Consider the following 27217-nt stretch of genomic DNA (forward strand, 5'->3'; position numbering starts at 1 on the left):
TGGGTGAGTGAGTGAGTGAATGGGTGAGTGAATGAATGAGTGAATGAGTGAATGGGCGAGTGGATGAGTGAGTGAGTGGGTTAGTGAGTGAGTGAATGTGTGAGTGAATGTGTGAGTGAATGAGTGAGTGAATGAGTGAGTGCATGAATGGGTGGATGAGTGAGTGCATTAGTGAATAGGTGAGTAGATGACAGAATATATGGGTGAATGAATGAATGACTAAGTGAGTATATACCATGGGGAAGCAGCAGAAAGAAGGCCAAGTATGGGAGCTCCAGGTAATGGACATGCACATAGTCCAGCCCTACAGAGTCTGCACTGCACCCCATCCGGCCTGATTCTCTTATTGGCTCCTTAAGGTACAGAAGCATTAAGTCCCCATGGCTTCGCTGAGCCGAGCCCTACGCGTGGCTGCCACCTGTCCTCAAGGGAGATCTGTTCGGAACCTGGGGCTGCAGCCCCTAGCCAGGGATGCCCGGCCCACTACTGAGAAGAATGTTCCATACCAGCGGACCCTGAAGGAGGAGGCACAAGGTTCCTCGGTGGTGACCCAAGGACCAAGCCAGCCCCTGCCTAGCTCAGCCGATGTTGTGGTCATTGGCGGGGGCAGCTTGGGCTGCCAGACCCTGTACCACTTGGCCAAACTGGGTGTAGGCCGAGCAGTGCTGCTGGAGAGAGAGCGACTGACCTCGGGGACCACCTGGCACACAGCAGGTGGGAGCCTGGGTGCTGGCGGGTAGGCGGAACACAGCTGGGGTCAGTCTGGGAGGGGCCGCAGAGTATGGTTGGGGTGGCAGGCCAGCCAGACTCTTTTCTCCGAAGAGCTGTGCCAGGGAGAGCATAGGCACTGCCTGTGGCCCTCCGGGTCGGGGTGAAGCTGGGCCCAGGCAGCTGTCTGTACCGAAAGCAGGAGCCCCTCCCCAGAGAAAGGTACCAGGTGGAGGCATGCCTGCTGGAGAATGGCTGGACCCGCATGGCAGGGGCTACATTTTGTGTGGAACTTTCCTACTGACCCTGTGACAACTGAGCACCCACAGTTTGCATGCCCTCAACCCTTTTAACCAGTGGCGTGCTGGCGCACAGCTGCCAATTTGGTGTGGTGGTGACACTTGTACCTCGGCTGCTGTCAAGAGGCCCACTGCTCTGAGCCCTCAGCCCATCTCCCAAGGCCAGGTTCAGCTGGGCTGTCACCTCTGCCCGTCCACGTCACAACAGCCTCGTTTCTGGCATATACAGCCCCTGCTGTTGAAAGTAGTAGTCATAGTCTTAGGAAAACTGGGTTATCTGGGTCCAGTCAGTTTTTTCTTTCTTTCTTTCTTTCTTTCTTTCTTTCTTTCTTTCTTTCTTTCTTTCTTTTTTCTTTCTTTTTTCTTTCTTTCTTTCTTTCTTTCTTCCTTCCTTCCTTCCTTTCTTTTTTCTTTCTTTCTTTTTTCTTTCTTCTTCTTTTTTCTTTTTATTGATTTTTATTGAACTCTACATTTTCTCTGCTCCCTTCCCTGCCTCTCCCCTCCCCTTCAACCCTCTCCCAAGGTCCCCATGCTCCCAATTTACTCAGGAGATCTTGTCTTTTCCTACTTCCCTCCAGTCAGTTTTCTGTCTAGCATTCATCTGTTCTGTGACTTTGAACTCAACTATTGGCTGCCTAGGAAGTTGACCTGTAACCTCTCAAAGTCAGGTTTGGTAGCTTAGGCCTATCATGTCAGTTCTTGGCAGCAAGAGACAGGAAGAATTCCAGTTTGTTCTTGGCTACATAGCAAGTTTGAGGCTAGCCCTAGGCTTCTCAGGAGCTGCTGAGGACTCTTGAGGTCACCCTAGGCTAGACTCTGCACCAGGCCTGGCACGCAGATGGCACTTGTTAATGGGAGGCTTGGATATTGTTGCTTGGAGCTGCCCCAGAATAGCCCTAACCTCCAGCTGTGGCAGGCTCTGTCCTACTCAGCCTCCCTGGGTTCCTCGTTTCTGCCCATTATTTGTCTGGCAGAAGTGGATGTGATGCCACCCTGCAGGGGACTAACGGTGCCCTTTTCTGGGTCAGGTTTATTGTGGCAGCTGCGGCCCAGTGATGTGGAGGTAGAGCTTCTGGCCCACACACGGCAAGTGGTGAGCCATGATCTGGAGGAGGAGACTGGGATGCACACAGGCTGGATCCAGAACGGTGGCCTCTTCATCGCCTCCAACCGTCAGCGCCTGGATGAGTACAAGAGGCTCATGTCGGTGGGTATGCTCCTAGGGAAAGCAGGGCATGCTCTCTGCAGGGGGCTCGGGTGGGTGACCGGATTCCCTGGGGGAAAGGTGGGGGGTGTGCCTTTTGGGAGCTCACCTAGATGCTGTATTCTTTGTTGGGGGGTACAGCGAGGGGGAGGAAGCCCCAACAGTGAGTGCATGCAATAATCCCTTAACACTGGAGACAAGTGCCTGCTGATCTGGGTTCAAACCCTATCACTGCTCTTTGCTGGCTGGGCTACCTGGGTGGAGAGGTGTGACCACACTCCTCATTCAAGATTCCTGGGGAGTGTGGGGGAAGGGGCTCAGCTGATAGAGTGCTTGCTTAGTGTGCACACCCACAACTCTGAATAAAATGATAGGGCGGCTCACCTGTTCTCGGATCTTGAATGTAGAGCCATGCAGAGTTACTGAGTTTTACCTATGAAGGAATCCGAATCCTGGGATAGGGCTGCATGCTTCTTACCTCATCAGAAAGATCAGTAGCTTAAGGTCATTCTTGGCTATATCGTTTGTGACCAGCCTGGGCTACATGAGACCCTGTCTCAAAAAGAAAAATATTCTTAGAGAATCTCATCACCAGTCAGGTGGAGCCCTGTTAAATAGGTCATAGCCTCCTTTGGATTGGCTGCCTTTGGTTAGTTACATATGAGGTATGGTCTGTTTGACAGTGCCATCAAGGCAGGATCTTGTTGGTGTTTCTTGGGGAGGAAACTTGGAAACCTAATTCTCAAACCTGAAATATGAGACTGAGGGTCATTTTAATTTTATTATGTCACACCAAGCAATTTGTAGCTTGCCTTGCTCTTGTCTAAGCTCTTCATCAACTGCCCTAATTTCTTTTAGCCCATTTCTGGGAGGAGATGTTCAGTCTCTCCAAACCCGTCACAAAGCTGCACTCCAGCAGATACTAGAGCCAAAGGGATGTGGCTTCAGACCCTGCCTGTACCGGCTCCACCCCTTCACCCTCCTGCTGGAGCAGACCCAAAGGGTCCTCTGGGCATGGAGACCTGCTCAGACTTCTAGAGGCAGCAGAGTTGGGGTTGAACCTGGGGCCCCAGGTGGGATGAGTGGCCTAAAGACCTGCTTTTCATGAGCTCGGGTATTTTCTTCTGCATCCCTCTAGTTAGGCAAGGCCTATGGGGTAGAGTCCCATGTGCTGAGCCCAGCGGAGACGAAGGATCTGTATCCACTGATGAACGTGGACGACCTCTATGGGACCCTGTATGTGCCAAAGGACGGTACCATGGACCCTGCTGGCACCTGCACCACCCTCACCAGGGCAGCAGTGGCTCGAGGAGCTCAGGTACCCATCACTACCAATTCTGAGTCTTTTCTTTGAGCCCACCCCCTTTCCCTCCAAATCCCGAGACCTGGAACAGGCTCCATCCTTGGCCTGATCCGTGGTCCTGGGCCTGTTGGAACCTCTCAGCCTTGGGGTCCATTCTGTCCAGACATCTGCATTCTCACCCCCTTCACTCAAGGATCCCACTCCGTCACAGGAAATCTCTGGGTCCATTCTTACCATTTTGTCTTCATTTGCCCCAGACTACACTTGCGGTAGAGAAACTCAAAATGATGACAGGGGTATGCTCACCAGATAAAAGTATTTGATCTTGAGCTTGAGGGCTTTGCTTGTACTTCCCGCATTCATGTGATGGGTGACTGTAACCTCAGCACTGGGGAGGGTAGTTAGGAAGCTCGCTGGGTTTCCTGTCTGCCGTCCTAGTGGACACAGCGAGCCCCAGGTTCAGTGAGAGGTCCTATCCCAAGGGAACAAGGCAGAGGGTGATGAGGAGGACACCCATGTCCTCTGTCCTCTGACCTCCAAATGTGTCTGCATATCCCACATTCATGTTTGTGGCTGTGATGAAACACACCTACAAAAAATAACTTAGGGGAGGAAAGGGTTGACTGGGCTTACAGCCAGGATATGGTCTATCACTGAGGAGTAAAGATGGGAACTCAAGCCGTTAGCCTAATCCTATCCCACCGATAGGAGCAGAGAAGGATGAGCATACCCGTGTTACCTGCTAACTAGCCCAGCTATCTTTCTTCACTCATGTGGTCCAGACTTAGCCCAGGGGATGGTGCTGCCTACAGTGGGCTGGATCAATTGATAATCAACACATTTCTCCACAGACGCATTCATAGGCCAACATGATCTAGATAATTCCTCAGTTAAGATTCTTCCACGGTGATTCTAGATTAGTTCAAGTTGACAGTTAATAACTAGCACAGTGCATGCACCTGCACCTGTGTACAGGCATGCACACCCAGACATCACACATGACATATGTATGCACACCCAAACATCAGACATAACACACGCATACAACACCACATATATATAACACATGCACACACAACCACACACCACACACTACACACACACACAAAGATAAATAAGCAAAAAAAAAAAAAAGCAGTAAAAACGTCAGGCAGGACTGTGGGCATTTTGGTGTGTTTCTCTTCAAGTATTTCCATGAAGGCATAAACAGACACATCATTTTATGACTTAAAAAAAATCCAGAGTGATGTACAAACATATTCCCATTTCGCAAATGAATCTTACCTACTGCAAAACAGCCAGCTACTATCTTATTCCGAATGAGTGCCCTCACCCCTCCTATATCTGCACAAGTTTTCCAACCAAGGAAGGACGTGGGTTCTGCTTTTTTGTGATGTGGCTTCCCTTTCTCTGACCAAATGAGGGAAATAGAATCAGGACGTGTCCCTCACAGAAGCAGCATTCCTGGTCCCATCCAGTAGGTCAGGGATGGAGGTCAGGTCTTCAGGAATCTCCACATGACTTTAGGTGCTGTTTTCCCCCACCTCAGGTCATCGAAAACTGCCCAGTGACTGGCATCCGCACGCGGGTGGATGACTTTGGAGTGCGGCGGGTGGCAGCCGTGGAGACAGAGCATGGCTCCATCCAGACACCCTGCGTGGTCAACTGTGCAGGTGGGATGGTACTCCTCAGGCCCCCCCCCCCGCCCTGCAGCTCTGGTCCCACCCCTTTCTGGGCTGGGAGGTCAGGACAGGCAGGAATGCTGAGGAATGTCCTGTGCCCACTCGAGTGGCAGCTGAGTCTGTTCCATTCTGTTCCCAGGAGTGTGGGCGAGCACCGTGGGCCAGATGGCTGGTGTGAAGGTACCACTGGTGGCCATGCACCATGCCTATGTTGTTACTGAGCGCATTGAAGGCATCCAGGTAATCAGCGGTGCCGGGTTCTCTGCAGTGGGAGGGCGGCTGAGGTCAAGGACTTTGCCCTAAAACCTACCTAGCTGGGGTGCAGACAAATGACGCGGTCCTCAGGCTTAGGCACTTCTTCCGTGCAAGGGAGACCTCTGGGTGCTGGCAGACTTACATGAGTTGGCAAAGTTGGCACAGTGGATTTGATGGTGTGGCCTATCTTGGATTCCAGGGCCTGGTTTGTCTTTGATATCTCATCTGATAGCCAGGGCTTTGTTCAGAGGATGCTGGTTCCTGGCACTCAGTACCTCTCGGGGGGCCTCTGCTAAGGGAAACCCAGGCCTGGTGCGCCTGCAGGCACCTGGAGTTAAAAGCCTCCCGCTCTCCCCTCTCTTGATCTACTCTGCTCTGCTTCCTATGCTGGTGGCTGGTGGTTTTCTGACACCTTGTCACTGACTGTCCTGCAACCATGTGGTTGCTGGGAATTGGACTCGGGATCTCTGGAAGAGCAGTCAGTGCTCCTAACCTCTGAGCCATCTTGCCAGCCCCCATCCCTTCTTCTTTAACGCCTTCCATCCATTCCCCTACCCATGCTCCACCCCTCCTTCTCTCCATTCACTTTTCCCTTCCTCTATTCTTCCTTTGTCCATCCACTTGCTAAATCTTCTTTACCACGGGAATCTAGTCCTCTCTGCAGCCAACACTGACTGGAGGGGCTTCCTTCATCTTTCTGCTCCAGGAGGCGGAACTAAAACAGAGAAAGGCCCAGTTTTTACATGAAGAGTAAAGGGGGATCATGCAAGCAAAGGAGAACCCCCCAGAGAAACTGCAAAGGGTTCTGGAAGGGAACCCCCCGGGGGTTCTAGGGCTCTGAGTAGATCCTGTCCCAATGGACCATACTCAACTGACTTCACTTAGGTCAATCAAATGTGGCTGGATATGGTATGCTTGATGTCTCTAACCAAGATTGGAGGACCAGCTTGATTTTTGGGGGGCTACCTGGAGAGGGAGGAGGCCATACCTCAGTGGGGGTTTGAGGGTGATGGAGAAGGTCCATCACAAAGGGCATGGCATTTGGTTTTGACGGACAGTTCAGGGAACTGAGCCATAGGCTTTGGGGTGAGGAGAGTGTGAAAGGCCAGACTGCTCTGGTTTATGGACCAGCGATGAGAGTCTTGGACACCTGGACACCCCCCCTTTCTCCAGCCTCACCCCTGGGGCCTGCCTCCCTCACCCTACATGAATTTGGCTGCCCTCCTGCCTTCAAGATGCCAAGCCTGGCTGTTTTACAGTGTGAAAAAAATGTTTTACAGTATAGCAAAAGCCTGGGTCTGGTGGGTTCCTGCCACAAACCCAGGGTGACTCCCCCAAACACACAGTAGGTCCTTATTCACAGAGACACCTACTTTGTACTATATTAGGGGAGCAAGAAATAGCCATGCTGACCCCTGAAGCTCAGAACTGTGGGGAGAACCCACTCCCCAGGCAGCCACCAGGGGTCACTCTCTGACCATGAAGGGATCCAGAAGAGCCACATAAAGGCGGGCAAAGGGTATGTCATACACCGAGACTGCAGAGAGGGTAGCCACAGGGTGTCCACTGGGGGGCACCACTCCTCAGTCCCAGCTGGTTTCTCTTGGTGCCTGACAAAGTCCTCCTTTTGGGAAGCAGTAGGATGGACTGCAGTTGGCCATCCCCCTCCCAGGAATGTCAAAGTCAGGGGGAAGCTACAGGTATTATATATAGTCACTCAGGGTCCCTGTGTGCCTCTAGGTATAAGAGCACATGGATAGGACCACTAGCTTCCAGAGTTCAAGACTGTGCCTGGTACAGTCTGGTATGGTAAGAGAATTCCCAGGCCCTAGCCCTCCTTGTAGAGGCTGTGGGTCTGAAACCAGACTCTTCCCTTCTTCCCATCTCCAGCCTAGAAGAGTGAAATCATTATTCTGATTCATTACATATGTGTGTGTGCGTGTGCGCATGCGTGTGTGTGTGTGTGTGTGTGTGTGTGTGTGTGTGAGAGAGAGAGAGAGAGAGAGAGAGAGAGAGAGAGAGAGAGAGAGAGAGAGAATGTATGCTATAGGGAACAGTTTATGGAGTTCTACCATGTGGGTACCTAATATCAAACTCAGGTCATCAGGCTTGGTGGCAAGTCCCTTTATTCAGTGAGCCACCTCAATGGGCCATCTTTCTCTCCTCTCCTCCTCTTCTTTCTGCTCATCCTCCTTGTCCTCCTTCTTCCTGTTTTCCTATTCCCCTCCCATCCCCTCTCTTTGTAGCTCAGGCTCCTTTTGGACTGATTTTGTAGCCGAGGACAACCTGGAACTCCCGACCATTCTGTGTTCCACCACACCTAGTTGGTGCAGTGCTGGGCACGGAATCCAGGATTTCAGACTTGCTGACAAGCGCTGTACCCACTGAGCCACATTATCAACCCTTTGTTTCCTTTCCTTCAGCAAGGGTAATAGTTGTGCATGGGGTTGTGCTGAGACAGAGCAAGCGGTGAATGGAGCAAGGTCTGGCAGGAGCTATGAGGCAGTTGTGACCATGGTGACAGAGGAGCCTGGAGTCACCTAGCCAGCTGCTGCCTCAGAGGGACTAAGAAAAACAGGAGTAATCAGGCCAACTTTCAAGAGGAAGCAGCCAGTAGGGTTTGATGCAGCTGGGGGAGAATAAATTGAGGTCAGAAGTTGGGATAAAATGGGAGTAGGGCCATACTGCTCACTAAGAGTAGGGTGGACTCCTGTATGTATCTCTACATAGGAGTTGCTGGGTGGACATGTGTGTGCTGAGCTGAGCACTTGCTGTATCCTCAGAGTTGTAGGGACCTATGGGGAGAGTCAGTACTGAGGTGGGAACTGTCTTGCTGGGACAGGAACGTGGACGTCCCTGGCCACCAGGGGTCTCCACGATCCTGTGCTATAGTGCTCTGAGCGCATTAGTGTTGGAGGTGGTCCTGGCAGAGCTAACCGGTGCTATTTTAAAGCAGTATTTGGTGACTGAAAGCATCACCGAGCTTCCAAAAGTGGTCCTTAACTTGGCCGTTTTGATCACTGCTCACAAATGAACAGGGCTGCTGCAAAAGGTTCCTGCCTGTCTCTGCCTGTTTCCTTCCCTGCTTGTCTCCAGTGCGGGAGAAGGTGCCACAGGTCTCCCCAGAGCAGGGCCTGCCTCAGGGCATGGGAGTCAGGTCCGCTTGATGCCTGGGGCTTCTCTGCTCTGTCTTACAGAACATGCCCAATGTCCGAGATCACGATGCTTCTGTCTACCTCCGCCTGCAGGGCGATGCCTTATCTGTGGGTGGTTATGAGGCCAACCCCATCTTTTGGGAGGAGGTAAGACCCCCAAGGGCCCCATGGTGGAGAAACAGAGGTGCTTCTGAGAGCTGGCACTCAGGTACACAGAAGCTGGGGTGGGATGGCTGCCCACCTCAGCATGAGGAGCTTGCAAAGATCCCAGTGTTTGGTCTGCCAGTAGCAAGGATACAGGTCTCCCCAGGGCCACAGTGGGGCCTCTGGGCTGGAGGAGAGTTCAGGGTATCACACAGCTGTCTCATCCACATGGCCATAAATGACGATCAGATGGCCACTTTGCACCAAAGCCCCTTTATTTCTGAAAAGTGCCGGGGAGACTAGATAATAGCCCCCGTCTCAAGATGTCTGGAGGTGGGAAGTCACAAACAAAAAGCTAAGAGGTAAGTAATGCAATGTGGGTGGTGCCTGCACCCCCAAATATAGTTAGCAGTCTATGAATCATCCATAGATACTGGGGGTCAGGTTGTAGGTACAGGTGGACAGGATGGCCCATTGCCCAGGTTGTGTTGGAGGCCTAGAAGCAGCTCCAGCTTACCCCACCCCCTCTTGAGAAAGGGTCTCACTGTATAGCTCTGGCTGTTCTGGAACTCACTCTGTAGACCAGGCTGGACTTGAACTCTAAGATCCCCCTGCCTCTGCCTTTTGAGTGCTGGGATTAAAGGGGTGTGCCACCATGACTGGCTTAGCTTGCCCTTCTTAAAAGCAGAAGGGAGGTCAAAAGGCCAAACACAGGGGAACAGTAGGGAGGGCAGATGCATGGAAGGTTTTGGGGGGTTGTGGTAGGTAACTGGGAGCCATGGGAGGCTCCTGCATGGTTTGAGAGAACAGGTTAGAGGTTAGAGCCCAATTGGAGACCACAGAAACAGTCCAGGGAAGCTAGGTGAAGGTGGAACGAGAAAGAACGGGCATGGGAGAGCCCACAGGGGTGTCCTGTCATCTGTCTCACGTGACCTGGTGAAGTCAGTCACGTGCCCTACCTGCCTCAGGGCTGGAGCTGTGTCAGAGGTGAACCTGGAATGGATGGGCACTTTTCTCATGGTGGACTGATGGATTTCTCCTGATGCCTTTGCAGGTATCAGACAAATTTGCCTTTGGCCTCTTTGACCTGGACTGGGATGTGTTCACCCAGCACATCGAAGGTGCCATTAACCGTGTCCCCGTGCTGGAGAAGACAGGGATCAAGTCCACTGTCTGTGGCCCTGGTGAGCAGGAATGCTAAGGCTGGAACAGAGACATCCTTGAGTCCCTCTGGATGACTGCCTTCCTGAGGATGACCTGCCTCCTGTTACTTGAACTTAGCTTTGCTTTATTTCGTCTCTGGGAGAAAATCCAAGCTAGCAAGGGCAGCAATGTATCCCTGGGCAGGCAGCCCATGAAGCCTCTGACCCCAACACTGAGACTCTAGACCCCCTTTATCCCCAGATCACAGGGTTTCCATCTGTAAAATGGGAATGTGGTACCCGTCCTGGCACTGTGTGAGTCAGAGTGAGCACAGGAAGACGGGCCGTCTCTAGGACAGTGATCACTTGGTGGGGCACCCAGCTTTGCACCCACCCCAATTCTCACTTCCCTGGTCAGGGTCCCCAACCACCGGCCTCACCCCTTGTTCTTGGGTGGCCAGAATGCTGTAAGGTTAGAGATGAGCTGGGCATGAAGAGATTCCTGGCGAGGGGTTCCGAAGCGCCTGCCTCCTCTCTGTTCTCCAGGAGGCTAAGAAGAGTAAGTTTAGCTTCCAGGCCCTCTCCCTGTAGGTTATCTACAGAGTAGCCACTGTTCACAGGGCACCCCAGGCTCCGCCCCAGAATGAGGGTGCAGGGCTCCCAGCAGAGGATCCTAGGAAAGAGGCCAGGCTGGAAAGTAGGTCCATGCTGATCGACTCTGATAGTGTGAGATTCAGGCAGCTGTGCCTTGGAGATAAGTGTGGAACAGCCCAGCAGCCCCACACACCTAGGGCTTGCATACTCACTGGCCAAAGTCCACCCTTTTCTTGGGTGAGGATTGCCAACCTGGAAGGGGAGACACAGGCTGGGCTGCCGAGGGGAAGGAGCCTCTCTTAGTTACTTTTCTCGTTACCATGGCAAAATATCCTAACAAGAGAAAGGGTTTATTTTTTGGCTCACAGTTCAAGGGCACAGCCCATCATGGCAGAGAAGTCCTGGATGGGGAGCTTGGATCAGATGGTCACATTGCATCCATAGTCAGGAAGCAAAGAAATGCATGCTGGGGCTCAGTCTTGGACCAAGCCTAAGGAATGGTGTCACCCACTTCCAGCATGGATCTTCCTGCCTTAGCTAGCCTAAGTCTGCTCCCGGCATGCCTCAAGGCTGACCTAATCTAGAAGATTCTTCGCAGTTGAGAGGCTAACCTCCTGGGTGATTCTAGATCCTGCCAAGTTGAAGGTCAGCATCAGACATCAGAGCCAGCCAGCGCTGGGCTGAGATAAAAACCACACACAGGGTGGAAACGTGGTCTCGACAGAATCTCAAGGTGTGTTTCCTACAGTGTAAACAGTCCTCCAGTTCAGGTTCCTTGAGAATCAAGCTCAGAAAGATACAGGATAGCCCAGAAGGAGACTGTCTTCAGCTCCACAGACTGAGTAGTAGGCTGGGAGCCTCTGGGCACCACAGCGTGTGTCCTGGGAGGCAGAAACAGAACACCAGTCAGCAGAGGTGACATGGGACTGAGAAGTCACAGGCTGGGGCCAAGCCAGTCACTGACAGTGAAGCCTTATGGATGGAAGGGGACATCAGGGAGCCAGGAGGCTAAGGGTTTTCCACGGGACAGGAGAGATGGCGGGTGCTCTGGCCCTCTGTGGAGGCCGGCTCTCACTGTCTGGGCATGCTTGGTGGCTACAGAGCCGAGGAAGTCTGTGTGCATATGTGTGGCTGACGAGGAAGGCTGTGGCACCGGGTGCAGTCCCAGGGAGGCCAGATGGAGTCAGCTGCTAGCCTCTGTGAGCAGACCGAGAGCATGCCTGATCTGGGACGTGGGCGAGGGCTGTGACTCACGTCCCTGCTCAGCCAGAGTGGGACCGATGGCGAGAAACACAGGAAGACTCCCAAGGGCATGAATGTCCCCGGCGGCTCTCTTTGTCTAATTAGCCTGGAAGCTGTCACTCCCCATGGGGCCCTATTTTGGGGAAAGTATCCTTGGGAAGGCGGCTTGGGTCTGGTCTCTTAGCAGCGGGGGTAGGTTTGGGGATAGGGGTTAGGGATGGATAGCTTTTCTCCTTGCCAGACAGCTCAGAGATTTGGGCCTCCAAAATTTAGAGATGTCCCAACCCCAGACTTTGGCTAGGGGCAGACAGAGCTCATAGACCTAGGCTGTCTGAGAGCTCAGAGACAAGGTGGGGTGGCAAAGTCAAGTCCTTCCATTCACGCTGCTAGGAGCTCCAGTGTCCTTAAGTTTCTCAGTCTTGTTTATGTTCAAAATCTAAGGGACCCTGCACTCTACACCTGCCTCCTTACCTAAGTTCCATCCCCAGCGCTGACAAATCTGCTTGAGACCCCTCTCTTATCTTTTTAGACCTGGACATGGCTCCTGTCGCCTTCTCCAGCCGCTCTGGTCCTACCCAGATGACGGCCCCCACCCTCACTCATACAGCCTAGCCTCACACAGGACCCTGGAGAGTCACCTGAGCTCCATCCCAGGCCTTCTTCCCCTCTGTGAGGTCTTCTAGTAGAAGGGTAAAAGGCAGTTGGCCCTGCAGGCCAAATTCTTCCCCTTCCCCGTTGGTTCTCCAGTGTAGCATCACCGTGAACTTCACCATACTCGGCTCCTCCAGGTCTGTCAGCTTCGAGCCCTCCCTCAGGATACTCATTCCAATGCCAAGTCCCTCTGAGCACCCAGGGCTACTGTGGAACCATGAGAAAAGGCTGAGCTCCTATTTGGCCAGTGTGTGTGGTGTGGTGGATCAGGAGAGCCTCTGTTTCGGCCTCTCATAGCCTGTTTCAGGACTGTTTCTTGTTGTTCAATACAATATCTGGCTTTAGCCTTACACACTTTGGCACTGATTTTGGGGATGGGCCTTCCTGTGGGACAAGTGGGGGTGTGCCCTTCTAAGGGACAAGTGCTCGGTCGCTTGGCCCTGTCTCCTCTGCCATTGCCCTCTGCTGTGCCAGCAGCTTCCTACTGTTTGAAAGCTTCCTCTTGCGCCCCAATCGGTTGCCCCTCAGCTCAGACACTGTGCCCATCAGTCTCTCATCACCCTCTGGGGAGAGGATGGACCTGCAACTTCTACCTGGGATTGGATGGATCCGGGCAGCTTTGCTGAGCGAATGATGCACAGCAGACCTATCCAGACATTTTCCTCTCCTGTGATAAAACACTGGGCGGTAATGGTTCATGCCATGCAAGACTGTGGGAACATTGAGGTTACTTTGGGGGCACCTTCTATGAGACACCTTCATTTTTGCTTATTTGGCTGTTTGGATTCTGTCTGTCTTGCTGTCCGACCAGTTCTTCCGGGTAGATTGAGTTCTGTTCTGTCTTGACTGTTGAGATAGTTCTGGTGAAATACAAATGTGTGTATGATAACCCAGCCTTATGGAGTCAGTACTGGAACCCTGATTGATCAACAGAGGAAACTGTCACAGAGAGGCAGGATGACTTGCCTGAGGAGTCAAGCAGGGATGAATCCTTGACTGTGACCACAATGTCCCCTGATCTCTGAGGCACCCTGGCTGCAAGGAAAATGTGTTCACTAATTAAGAGCACACATTGAGAACCTGGCTAACCTCTATGCTGAGCCTGAGTCCATGGCCTTTAGCAAGGCTGGTCCTTGCCCTTAATATCCAGCAGGCAATGACACAGGAAGATGGTGGCTCAGTGAGGGGCGTTGCAGCACTGTGCTGGTCAAAGAAGGCCCCTTGTTGGTGGAGCAATGACGATGTTCTTGAGATGAATCTGAGCCCATGGGGCAGAGCTGGCAGGTCCCAGGGGAAGTGCTTAGGGAAACAAGGACAGGACCAACCAGGGGGGCTCCCAGGAGGAAACAGTATTGTCTTGGATCATAAGGATAAAGGATTTCAACAAAAGAGGCATCCAAGGACCACTTTCCCATCCCTGCTGTCCTAGGATACCCTACCCCAAGGGCCTGAGGTCTCAAGGAGTCTGAGGCCTTCCTTCTTTTTAGAATCCTTCACACCCGACCACAAGCCCCTGATGGGGGAGGCTCCTGAGCTCCGTGGATTCTTCCTTGGCTGTGGCTTCAACAGTGCAGGTGAGGGGGGACCTGACAGGTGGTGTGGAGATGGGGAGGCCTGTGGTGCAGGGTTCAGTCCTGCTGGAAGGCCTGCCACCCTCTACACCCAGGTGTGAGAATGGGACGGGGGGGGGGGATTCCATGGAGATGGGTGTGTAAAGTTGGGTGTGGAGGGCGTGCGGAGAAGACTGTAGCCCTGCATTCCCACCTCGCCAGGCATGATGCTGGGTGGTGGCTGTGGGCACGAGCTGGCCAACTGGATTGTCCACGGGCGCCCGGAGAAGGACATGTACAGCTATGACATCAGGCAAGTGTGGCGGCTGGAGCTAGAGAGAGGGCAGCGGGGGGGGGGGGTGAGTGCTATTTTAGCAAGGAACCTTTCTTGAAATCCAGATGATCTCTTGAAAGTGGGGCAACAAGGGTGGGAGGAAGAAGGCAGTGGTTGGTGGGAGGTATCAGGAGGAGCACCTAGGTTTGGCAGGCCACAGCCTCTGCGGAGTCCAGGATCTCCTGGCCTAGGTCCTGCCTGACCCACTGTCCTCATCAGCAGAATCTATCAGTTTGCTGCACAGATGGGGAGACAGAGGCTAGGGAAAAGATCCCAGCTGGGACCATCGTTAGGACCAGGAGCTGGGCTCTTTGTCTGGTGGCCAGACATGAGTCGGGCTCAGTCAACACTGAGCAGGCTCTGCCCCGTGATGCAGGACAGTCAGCATGGACAGGCTGGTGTGGGTACAGAGGGTGACTTGAGTCTATGAGTAAGCTCTGGGTACTGAGCCATGTAACTTGGGTCAAATGCTGATGACAGGAGCCTGAAGGCATCCTAGCGCTCCACAGCCTGTTACAAAGGTTCCCAGGCAAGGAGCAGGAAACTCCTTAGTCCTGTCTGACCCAGGCTCCATATCCCACTCTTAGAATGGCCACATTGACCTGTGCGGTGTGGCCCATTGCTGGGGCCATATCAGGCCCTGCAGGGGCAGCACAGGAACTGAACAGCCAGGAAAGAAGCTGCTTCTCGGTGTGTTCCGTCTGCAGTCAGTGTGTGTTCCTGACAAGTAGTCTTCAGGCGGGATCCAGTTGCCCTGCTGGCCTGACATGGGGACAGAGTCGGGTGGAGGGGCTGTTGGCTCAGTGCAGGATGTCCCACAGCCCTGCCAACTTGTCTCCTCTTGGCTGGATGAGAACATTGCACCCATGGGGGAGGTGGCGTCTGCCATCACGAAGACAGATGGCCGACTCTGAGAACCCCAGAGTGCCACCCCCTACCCGGCTTCTGGTGCTGTGAGGTCCGCTCTATCCTCTCAGAGACTGTCTGTTCTGTAGCCACGCCTATGTTTTCCTATCAGAGAAGAATGTTCTAGAAATGGTACAGCTGCAAGGGGCCTCAGGGAAGGGCCTGTTCATACTCCTTCTATGCAAATAGAGCAGGGCAGCCTGACCTCCTTCAGCTGTGTGGTCGGAGCCACAGAACCATCCTCAGTGCCCCCCTTCCTGCATCAGGGCTCCATTCAGCCTGGACCAGATTAGCCGGGGTCAGCTGTACCTTTGCAGACACCTGAGTACCCACTGTGGACTCCAGGCCTGTGAGTGTGCATGTTTGTGTGTGTGTATGTGTGTGTGAGAGAGACAGACAGAGACAAAGAGACAGACAGACAGAGACAGAGAGAGACAGACACAGAGAGAGACACAGAGAGACAGAGACAGAGAGATGCAGAGGAAGATAGACACAGAAAGAATCAGGGGGCAGGGGTTGAGCGAACCAGAACCTCTTTTCTGTGCCCATTTCCCCCTTATGGGTCACCTGTTTATAACTTGATCAAGGACAGGATGCACGCCTTCACCTTCACCCTCAGTAGGGGACATGTGTGGGTAGGGCAGCCAGTCACTGGGTCCTGGGCATGTCTAGACCTCAGCAGCAAGGGACGGTCCCAGGGCTTACTCAGCACTAGGGGCCTCCAGACGATAGCAGATGCTTCTCTCACAGCCGAACAAATGGGTCTCAGTTGCCCACCCAACACCCCCAACTGTGTGGCCCTGGGCTAGTTCTTCCTCTTCTCTGAGCCATAATTTCTGGATCTGTGAAATGGGAAAGATGGACCACCCACGACCCCTGGCTATCTTGGGCCATATGTATGGTTGCTTTACCCAACTTGGCAGAAATTTACTGTGTACTGGTCTCCTCATGACACCCTTAGCTGGGTTAGCTGTGAGAGGAGTGATTCACGACCAGGTGAAGAGGCTAACCCAGGCCCAGACTGCAGGCTGGATCCCTGACAGGTTGTCCGCAAACTGATCCATCTCCTTCATTGGCGGCAGGCGTTTCCATCACTCCCTTACGGACCACTCCCGTTGGATCCGTGAGCGCAGCCATGAATCCTATGCCAAGAACTACTCAGTTGTCTTCCCCCATGACGAGCCACTGGCGGGACGCAACATGAGGAAAGATCCCCTGCATGAGGTATACCAGATATATGCAAGTTAAGGCTCCTGGAGGGCCTTGGGATGTTAGGGTAACAGACACATGTGGGGTACTCTATTGTAGGCCTGTGTTCCAGGAATTCTGTATAGGGTGCTGTGCTAGGGTTGGGGTGGGAGAGACTAGCTCCTGCAGGGGCTTTAGACCAAGTGGAGAGGCAGATGCCCTGAAAACCAGACTCAGGGGTGGGGGAGATAGCTCAATTGGTGAAGTATTTGCATGTAAGCATGAAGGAAGACCTGAGTTCAATTCCCAGAACCCACATGTAAAAAAACTGGGCGTGGTGGCTCATGTTTATGATCCCAGTACTGGGGAAGCAGATGCAGGAGGCTCCCTGGCCTGCTTAGCCTAGTCAGTGAGCTTCAGGCTCAATGAGAGATCTTGTCTCATAAAACAAGGTGAATGGCATCTGAGGAATAGCTTCCAAGGTTGTCTTCTGTCCTCTGCACACACGCACACACACACACACACACACACACACACACACACACACACACACACGGGAGTCTGTCCCATGCTGCAGCAGGCAGGTGGGGTCTGGGTGATAGAGGGCATGGTAAGTATGTCCAGGTACATGTCAGAGGAACAGCCAGGCTGTGCATGAGAAGAGACAAGCTTCTCATCACAGTCTTCTTGGGATACAGTCTCTGTGTTCTGGGACTGAACTTGTTCCTGACCAAGGCCCTAACCAAGGCTGAGGACAACCACTGTCTTGCTATGTCCTCCCAGAGCAGAGAGCATCCTGGGAGCTCTTCTTCTTGGAAAGTGACTAGCCCTCCGGGATCAGGATTTACTATGTGACCTTATTCAGCCCAAATGCTTTCTCCATAGACTCTGTCTCTAGACTGTCATGCAGTGGTCTGGGCTTCAGCATATGTCCTGATTGGTGGGGGCTGGGGGTGCACAACTCATAGCAGGTCATTCTCTAGATGAGGGATTATTGTGGTGAGGTGAAGGTGCTGAGGGGACTCTGGGGGAAGAGCTGGGCACCCTGCTTCCCTTAGCATTCTTGGGTCTGGGTGGTGGGTGCCCTTGCTCTGCACCTCAAGTGGTGTCTGGCCTTATGTGATGGGCCCTCTCTGTCTCCATCCAGGAGCTGCTTGGAAAAGGCTGTGTGTTTCAAGAACGACATGGCTGGGAACGGCCGGGATGGTTCAACACCCAAGAAACAGCTCCGGTGAGTGACAATGCCTGGGCACCGGTCTGTGTGACCCTGGGCCTCTCATGCCCATTCTCATCCCGGCATCCTCCCAGCCACCCGAGTTAGGCCAATCCAGTGTGCCTCAGGCTATGGTGACAGGTCAGCTGTCCACACTCAGGAAACAGAGTACCAATCTGAGAAAGAGTTCTCGGTATCCCAGTGGTGAGGCATCGGCAAAGGCTTGGGACCAGGCTTCCCGGACCCAATGGGCAAGCACTGGGTACCAGCACAGACCCACAGTGTGGACAGAATGGCAGATTCCTGGTTCTAGGAGGAAAGCAGCCCCGTTTTACGCACCCTTCAAAATGTATATTTGGCAACACCAGCTGCTCGTTGCTGTCAGTGGGAGGAATTGTGCCTCTGTGTGTCAGTTTACCCACTGAACGGTCCCATATGTTGGCTTCTGGGATGCCTTAGGGGCCTCCCCAGAGCATCCTAGGAACAGCCCCTGGGAGCAGGCCACAGAGGCTTTGAGACCCACATCTAGGTGTGTGCAGACCATGTGATGCTTTTCTTTCCCTCTCTCTTCTGCACCAGCAGTCAGGGCTGCGGGTCCCTCAGTATTGCTGCTGGAGGTCAGCAGGAGGCAGGATTGAGGCAGCTGGCCTGGGTGGCTGTCTTAGTAGAAGATGTGGCATTGTAGCAGGGAAGGCATGGTGGTAGGAACACAGGGCGGTCAGCTACATTGTATCTTCAGTCAGGAAGCAGAGAGCGGAAAGCAGGTGGGGCTGAGCTACAAAGTCTCTGCCCCCTCTTCTCCCTTGACCCAATTACTTCAACAAGGCTCCACCTCCTAAACAGTCCACAGCCTCTGGAACAGCACCCCCAGATGAGGACCAAGTGCTAAACACTGGAGCCCACGGGGGACATTTTACCTTCAAGCCACAACAAGGAGGGAAGCGGAAGGGAGAGTGAGAGATGGCCTCACTTTTCTGTAACAGGTCCTTGACTACGACTACTACGGAGCCTACGGAAAGCAGGCACATGGGAACTACGCCTACAGCAGGCTGCTGGGGGATGAGTACACTTTCGACTTCCCACCCCACCACCACGTGGTAAGCAGCTTGAGCTGGGTCTGAGTCCCCGGCTGCTTTCTGTTCCTCATGTAGAATCCACAGCTCAGCTGCCCGAGGGGCCCTTGGCTTTTCGGGTAGGGGGCTCCAGGCTCGCCCCTTTCTTGCTACTACAGTTTTGTGCAAACCATGTGATATTTTCCTTTCCCTCTCTCTTCTGCACCGGCAGTCAGGGCTGAGGGTCCCTCAGGATTGCTGCTGGAGAGCAGCAAGAGGCAGGATTGAGCCAGTTGGCCTGGGTGGCTGTCTTAGTCGAGGTTTCTGTAGCTGTGATAAAACACAATGACCAAAAGCAGCCTGCGGAGGAAACGGTTTGTTTCAGCTTACAGCTTGCAGTCCATCATGAAGGACAAGAACTTGAGGCAGGAACCTGGGGCCAGGAACTGAAGCAGAGACCACGGAGGAGTGAAACTTACTGGCTCACTCCACATCTTTCATGGTCTGCTTCTTATACAGTTCAGGGTCATCTGCCCAGGGTGGCACAGCTCTCAGTGAGCTAGGCTTATCTACATCGGTTGTCAATCAAGAAAATGTCCTACAGATTTTCCTATAGGCATTCTGAATGGAGGTGTTGTATCAGCTAAGGTTCCTCTTCCCACATAATTCTAGCTTGTGTTGAGCTGACAAACAAACAAACAACAACAAACAAACAAAACAAGGACTGTGAGCTTGAGATAAGACTGTACCCTCTCTTCGTCCTCTGGTCCTGAGGCTGTGCAGATCCATGAGGGATGGGGCTTCCTCTTCTTGGGGACTACAGAGGCTTCCAACCTCCACTTACAGTGGAGTGGGTCTAGAACAAGGTGGGCTTGCTGGCCCTGTGCCCAAAGCCACTGGATGGTGCCTCCAAATAAAGCAGAAGAGGCCAGGGTAGGGGTGGCTGCACCATTAGAGTTGTTCACGGACTCAAAGGTGGGCAGGTGAGACTCTGCGGGCAGCTTGTGGTCCGTCCCCAATGTGCCTGTCTCTCCACCAGATGAGGGATGAGGTGCTGAGTCTCGGGGGCCAGGGATTCCTGCAGCTGCCTGTATCCCACAGGCAGCTCACACAGAATGAGCAATGATGATAGCCACACCACACCTAGCTCTTCTAAGAACTATAGCTGTCTCTGGCCTTGTCGCTATGCCCAAGGCAACTGCAATGTTCCTTGTGCATCTGAGGTAGGTACAGAGCCAAGCCCTCAGCCCGGGCCCTAGACTGTGGGCAGAGCAACAGGGAGACATCATGGTATCCAGGGTAGGACTTGACAGGCAGGGACTGCCATCACTCAGCCTCACAATCAATGTCAGTGGTATCTGTGCCTTCCCACACTCCTGAACCAGAGCTCTCATTTTCATGGCATATTGTGGCCAGCCCTGAAGATAAAAGCTCATTTGTTCCCTGTGTTTTCCCTAACGCTTGTTTGAGAAGGAAATTACTAAGGCAGGTTAGGGCTTTCTGGGGTGGTAGCCGGAGTCAGGAGCTCTGTAAAATGCGACAGTTGCAGGGCCGGCTTGGTGCCCAGTCCATACAGTCTCCTCAAGGGGAGAGCCTGGCTGCGTCTGGCACCTCAGCACCTGCAGCTTCTACAGCCCGTGGGACTCCTGGCCCTGGAGGGTGTGGAAGCTTGGGGGAGATGCCAATTTGGCTTGGCAGCCCCATCCAGCCTCCGCAAATGCACCAGAGACGGTCCCTGAGCATGAGACACACACTTGTTCTCATTGGCAGCTTCCCCAGCCAGGCAGACAGCGAGTGTCAGCCCAGGAAGCTGTTTGGGTTTGGGTCGGCAGCTCTAACAGTGCCAGCGAAGGCACCTCAAAGCCTGGCAGACAACAAGTGGTCCTTAATGATGTCTGGAGGGAGGCAGAGGAGCCGAGGCCTCAGGAGGCAGTGTTGGTATGCCAACCTGCTGGCTGAAGGCTAAGCCAGGTCTGATGCTTACCCGGAAGCCTACTACAAGGTCTAAAAGGCCGATTGCTCAGCTCTGGGGGTGGCATCGGAGACCTCCACTACTGCCCTTATGTTGCTCTGTGCTGCTCTGGACTCCAGAGCCCTAGGGATACCGAGAGTTGGTGGCATTCATCTCACTGGGTGATGAATTGAGGAGGGTGCGGACCAGCTTCCAGAGACTCATGTTGGCTGTCCAGCCCGTGGCAGCTGCTCCCACCATCATTTTACCCTCAGTAATGAAGGTAAGGTTGGCGCAGCTGGTCAGTGGCCAGGAGGAGGCTTTTCATTGTTAACACCTTTACCGAGATGCAATTCCCACGGCACACACTCCATCCACTGAACGCTTTCATTGTTAACACTTTTACTGAGACACAATTCCCAATTCCCACGGCATACAGTCAATCCATTGAAAACTTTCCATTCCCCGTGCCTCGGCAAATTCTTGGGCTTTATCTCTCCACTCAGAAAACCCCACAGCTACCAGGAGTCACTCCCATTCCCCATTCTGTTCCCTCCACACGATCAGTGAGGGACCCTGACTCAAGAGAAAAAGATGGAATCTGATCAGATCAGGACACCCAATATTGGCATGCACAGTCTATGCACATACACATGCACCACACATACATACGAAGCCTAAAATAAATACATATCCTGGACACAAGTCCCTGGTTCGTTGTATAATATATAAGTCTCTTCCATTCCCTTTTCACTGTCATGGAATCATTGACAATACAAACTCTAATCCTTTTGTATAAATGCCTGAAGTTTTGATGACGTCCAATTCATCTCTCTTACCCTGTATTGCTGGTGTCTTCAACGTCGTGTCTAAGAGACTGGCTGGGGGCGCAAACTCATACTTCCATGTTTTCTACGAAGGGTTTGTCACTTTAGCCCTTGTGTCTACAACCTGTGTTTGTCTGGAGTCTTGTGTGTGGTATGAGGAAGTGTTCAGACATCTTTCTTTTGCTGTGAGTATCTAATTGCTGAGACCCCGTGGAGTTCTCCTGGGGCCCTTGTTGAAAACCAGTCTCCATTAATGTGAGGGTGATTTCCAGATTCTGGCTCTACCCCGTTAGTCCACGTTTCCATCACTAGCGCAACTCAACACTATTTTGTCTACCGTAGCTTTCTTCCCCCCAGCAAGTGTTGGAAATTTTGTCTGCTGTAGCCCCACCCCATACCAGCCAATGTTGGAATCAGGAAGTGTGAACACATTGATTCCTCTTTTTCAAGATTGTTTAGGATCCTCTGGCCCCTTGGAATTCCATGTGGATTTTAGGGTGAGCTTGTCACCTTCGCAAATGATCCAGCCGAGGTTGTGATAGGGACCGAGTCAGATCTATAGATCAGCTTGAGTGTGTGGTTGCCTTACCAACAGCATATCTTCTGCCTTGTGAACTTTGGTGTCTTTCCATTGGTCTGGTCATTATTTTTCCTCAAAAACATTTCTTCAGGGTCTGAGGAGATCCCCAGGCTGAACAGAAAAAGCCAGGTATTGCTGGGCAGTGGTGGCACACACCTTTAATCCCAGCACTTGGGAGGCAGAAACAGGTGGATCTCTGGAAGTTCGAGGCCACCCTGATCTACAGAGTGAGTTCCAGGACAGCCAGGGCTACACAAAGAAATGTTGTTTGAAAAACCAAAACAAAAACCAACCAACCAAACAAAAATACCCAAAGACAACCACAGAAAAACCTAGCCAAGCCAGTCAAGCAAATCAGTGAGCTTCAGGGTCAGTGAGAGACCCTGCTTCAAAGGTAACACAGAGAGCAACTGAGGAGGACACCAGATATCAACCCATGATCTCTGTACACACTTGCTCATGTGTCTGCACACATGTGCACACATATATTTTAACTCTTTATAAGAAGAACTTTGCATTTCTATTGTCAAACTTCTAGATATTTTTATGGCTTTGGGGGCTATGAAAATGGAGTTGTTTCTTGGATTCTTTTTAGATTGCTCTGTGCTTATGCCCAGAAATGGAGTAGGCTTTATATATTGACCGTCTTTCCTTCTGCTTGTTGTCCATTTAGCTAGCGTTCTCTCTAGTTTCTCAGAGAGAAAGGCAGGTTAACTAGCTTAAACCTCTGGTCTTCCTGCTTCTACCTTCCCAGTGCTGGAATGACAGGCCTGTGTCACCATGCCTGGCTTGTATGGCAATTCTTTTGAATGACAGAGCCTGTTTATGATTTGGTGCCCAATGTCCCCTGTGTGCTCCCCTCTTAGAGAAGAATGTATAATGGTGGGTTCCCAAGTTCGGATGACTGAGAGACTGGGGGAGCAGGAGTTGGGGGGGCTCTGAGAATGTGTATTAGGAAAGGTCCAGTCCCATATCTCCAAGGCCAGCACCCCGAAAAGTCTTCCTCCACTGGGCCTTTCAGATCCGGGAGGAATGTCTGGCCTGCCGACGGGCTGCTGCCGTGTTCAACATGTCTTACTTTGGGAAGTTCTACCTGCTGGGGGTGGACGCCAGGAAGGCCGCTGACTGGCTCTTCTCAGCAGATGTCAACCGACCCCCAGGTACTGGTCCAGGGTGGGCAAGATCCATTCCTCTCCCACTTTGGTTTCAGATGGAACACTCCATGGGCATAGCCTTGGGCACAGACAGGGAACCTACTGTTCTTCTCCTGGGTCTGCCCAGTCTGTTATCTGGGCTTCTATGTCCTGTCACCAATCCTCAACCCCATGGTCTTCCTCCTCCTCCATCTCTTTCCTCAATGTTTCTTCTTTCCCCTTTCTGGATCCTATCTTTCTTTGCTTACAAAAGGATACATGGCCATAGTACTCAGCAGTACCTCCTGGCCCTTGAGCCCAGTCACTTCTCCCCACCATTGGGTTGCTTTCCCTCTGTATACTTGCCAGAATTAAAAATCCATAATGCTTAGTTACATTTTGATCACGAGTAAATAATGAACCATTTTTGTTATGGTGTATCCCATGAGATATTTGGGATAATCATCTTTTTGTCACCCACCTACCACCTCTTACTCATCCACCCACCCATCCTCATCTTTATTCCTTTCCCATAGCTGTTGTAACAAGTCGCACAAGCTGGATGGTTTAGAATAAGAGATGGATTATCTCCTGGTCCTGCAAGCCAGAGACCAGAATCAGGGTGCTGGCTAAGCCCCTTTGCTCCACGATTATGAGTGGGCTCTCTCTTGCCTCCTCCAACTTGGTGGAGGCCTGGAGCACTGGCCTTGCTTGGGTTGCAACCTCTTCACCCATCTCTGCTTCTGATGCTGCATGCTGGGGTCCCCATCTTTTCTTTTCTTTGTGTGTGGTGTGTTCGTATGTATGCACGTGCATGTGGAGGTCAGAGCACATTCTTGGGTGTCATTCCACAGGAACCATCCACCTTGTTATTTTGGAGACAGGGTTTCTCACTGACCTGAAGCTCACCAAGTAGGCTAGGCTGGCAAGCCATGGAGTCCCAGGGATTATTTTATCTCTGCCTCCCCAGTACCATGCTTGGTGGTTTTTTTTTTGTTTTGTTTTTTTAAATAAATGGATCCCATGTATTGAACACACTGAGTCAACTCCCCAGGCCTTAACTTTCTCCTTTCTATAAACAGTCCTGCTGAATGGGAGTCTGTCTGAATGACTGTCCCTCACACAGTATTATGAAGACCTTACCTCTAAGGAGGCCTCACCTGCAAACCCTTGGTGTTAAAACTCTAATGTGTCTATTTGTGGGGTGTGATTCAACCTAAGACATCCCGTGTGCAGCCAGTCAGTGGCCATCAGCCCCATGTGCAACTGGCCTTGCTCCTGTGGATCTGCCAATGGCTCCACCCACCTACTCACCCCCTACTACCTCCAGCTGCCTTTCAGCCCTTTCTACCACCCTGTTCTCCATCCATCCACTGTCCAGGGTGCCCACCCTTCCGCCCACCCCACTCACCTCACTTGTTTCTCTGTCTGCCCACTGTTCATGTACATGACCACTTACACCACAGATACTGATTCAAGCATGCTGCTGAGGGTGATTAGGAAGGGATGAGGGAGGAGTAGGGTAAGCATTTTCGAAGAACACCCCTCCCCAGGTGGCAACCATGGTTGACCTCATCAACAGTCTGGTTGGTTGGAATAGAGTTACATGTCATATGAGGAAGACCTGCCACGGGGTCCTCTAGGCCCTGAAGAAGAGCAGGCTTTGTGGAACTCACACCTTGGTCCTTGTTGCCAGGCTCAACTGTGTACACGTGTATGCTGAACCACCGGGGAGGCACGGAGAGCGACCTGACTGTCAGTCGCCTGGCCCCTGGCACCCAGGCCAGTGCCCTGGCCCCTGCCTTTGAAGGTAAGGCTGCCGTGAGAAGCCTTGGCATGGATGTGACCTGATCAGGGGACTGGCGGTCATTGGTAGCCGGAAGGCCAAGGAGCGTTGTCCAGGCCGACTATATAATCACCTGTCATGTCCACTTGTGGTTAGGACCTGGAGATTGGCTGTCTCATTTTAGGCTAAATGCTGGCTGTGTCCGGGCAGCTGTGTTGCTGCTCCGAGTACTCCGTCATTACGTCTTTGAACCTGCTGGTGCTGGGGCATGTTGGAGCAGCCTTGGTGTGGCTGACTCAGCCCAGCTGTCCAGCATCAGCCCAGGGGAAGGGCACACCTCTCACTCAGAGCTCACCCTTTCCTCCCCGACATCTAATCTGGTCTCGCTTCCTTAGCCACTGGCATCCTCAGGCGCGGACTGGTCCCGTAATACTTGGCTCAGCACCCACCTGATACCTGGGTGACCTCTGTGTCCCTTTACTTCTCCCTGCATACCCCTGATGACAAGCAGATCAGCACTTTAGTCCTGCTTGCACAGTTTTTGCTGTTACATCTAGACAAATGGCCTCCGGTCACCTGAGTCTTGAAGCCTACCTGTCGCTTTCCACAGGGGCAGCTTTGCCCCACCGTCCTGTGGCCTATGTCCACCAGGAGAAGAGAGGGAACAAAGTGGGTGTGGCTTTTCTCCAAGAAGGCATTGATGCTTCAAAAGGAGTGGCTTACAGGGGGTAGAAACCAACTGTGTGACTCTCTGGGCTGCCATCCAAGAGAGTGGCAATGGGCAGTGCTGGCCCATATGGACCCTGGCTACTTCCTATCTCTTTCCTCTGTTCCTGAAGCCTCCTGGGGCTAAGCCCCAGTCTGGGCATTGGTAGAGGGGGAGGGAAGGATACTCACTAAGGAGTCAGTTCCCTTATCTATGTGTGATACAGCCACAGTTCTGATCTTTTTGTGCTGTGGTGGTGCTGGGGGGGGGGTGTTGAACCCAACCTGCATCCTCACTACCATTTTCTGTAATTTCAATTTTTTTTTAAAGATTTATTTACTTTTTATATATACAACATTCTGCCTCCATGTATGCCCACATGCCAGAAGAGGGCACCAGATCTCATTACAGATGGTTGTGAGCCACCATGTGGTTGCTGGGAACTGAATGCACGGCCTCTGGAAGAGCAGCCAGTGCTCTTAACCACTGAGCCATCTCTCCAGCCCTGTAATTTTAAAATTCTGAGACCTTAACTTTCTGAGCTTCAGTTTCTCTATTTGTGAAATGGGGACAGGAGAACCCACTTCCTCTAGCTGCTACCGGGATGAATAAGAGCTAAGAGGAGCTAGATTAGACACAGCCTCCCAAGCTCCAGTTTCCCCATCTCGGCAATAATGACCTTGCTGGAAGCTATCAAGAAAGTGCTTTGTGTTGTATTCTCTTGTACCTCCTACCCTGTGTACAGTTGCTGGGGTTGAGTGCTTGGGGGAGGCCTGCACCCAGGGGGCATGGCCAGATGATCCAGTAAGCCCTATGCCCTGACGGTCGTGGATCCCAGGACACCACAAAGCAGTAGAGAAACGTCTCCCGCACTGACACAGGTCCTGGGCTGCATACACAATTGCATTATGTGTATATTTAATAAGCACATTAATTCTGCATGTGACTCAGAGCTCCAGGGTGTCAAGAGAATGTGGCAATTTACATGTGATCAAGGCTGTGTACTAAGCAGCTGTCAATCTCGGAAGCAATTTTAAATTATCTTTATTCATCTTTCTTAATATTATAAAAGGTGTACTTGCTTGAAAGAAACACACCGACATAATGAAAACGGCATGTGAGATCTGCCACCCACAATGCTCTCCCCACACCCAGAAGTGGTGGAGAGGTGTCTGGGCGAGACCCTACCTCTTGGCTCCTGTGGATCTGCCTTTCGCCATGTCCCAGGCCCTGCGTTGTCTCTGTAGGGCAACTGAGTGGGGATAGCTGCCCAGGGCAAACAGGCACATTCCTCTCAGGCCAGCTGGTACTTGCTGAGTCTGTTACTCAGGCTGGCTACAGAATGGGGGCTGAAGTATGCATGGGGGGATTGGTGATGGCTGAGGACCCTGTTCAGAATTCAAACATCCTCTAATAACTTCAGCCAGGGATCAGGGAGCCTTCTGCCCCCCTATCTTTCTCCTCCCCCCCTTTCCTACTCTCTCTCTCTTTTATACTCGTGAGGAGGAAGTGAAGAGGCTTTGGTGGGCCCTAAGTGGTTCTCTGCTATCATTTTGCCCCCTAAGTAGCCCTGTGCTGGAGGCAGACCCATTGTACAGGAGAATACGGAGAG

General features: G+C 52.4%; 1 protein-coding gene across 3 annotated transcripts in view; it reads left to right on the top strand.

Moving 5' to 3' along the window:
* Positions 1 to 27217, top strand: part of Sardh (sarcosine dehydrogenase) — a 57076-nt gene that overhangs the window by 3358 nt on the left and 26501 nt on the right. For all 3 annotated transcript variants that reach the window (XM_013346054.2, XM_013346053.2, XM_005346216.2), the window contains 14 exons: positions 360 to 714; positions 2036 to 2214; positions 3350 to 3529; positions 5064 to 5187; positions 5336 to 5436; positions 8649 to 8753; positions 9805 to 9934; positions 13867 to 13953; positions 14152 to 14242; positions 16252 to 16393; positions 17505 to 17588; positions 18554 to 18667; positions 23002 to 23140; positions 24810 to 24923. In XM_013346054.2, coding sequence (XP_013201508.1) covers positions 381 to 714; positions 2036 to 2214; positions 3350 to 3529; positions 5064 to 5187; positions 5336 to 5436; positions 8649 to 8753; positions 9805 to 9934; positions 13867 to 13953; positions 14152 to 14242; positions 16252 to 16393; positions 17505 to 17588; positions 18554 to 18667; positions 23002 to 23140; positions 24810 to 24923 — 1924 coding nt within the window. In that variant the 5' untranslated portion in view covers positions 360 to 380. The remainder of the gene's footprint in view (positions 1 to 359; positions 715 to 2035; positions 2215 to 3349; positions 3530 to 5063; positions 5188 to 5335; positions 5437 to 8648; positions 8754 to 9804; positions 9935 to 13866; positions 13954 to 14151; positions 14243 to 16251; positions 16394 to 17504; positions 17589 to 18553; positions 18668 to 23001; positions 23141 to 24809; positions 24924 to 27217) is intronic.

Source organism: Microtus ochrogaster, chromosome 4, assembly GCF_000317375.1.
Source record: "Microtus ochrogaster isolate Prairie Vole_2 chromosome 4, MicOch1.0, whole genome shotgun sequence".
Taxonomy (NCBI): Eukaryota; Metazoa; Chordata; class Mammalia; order Rodentia; family Cricetidae; genus Microtus; species Microtus ochrogaster.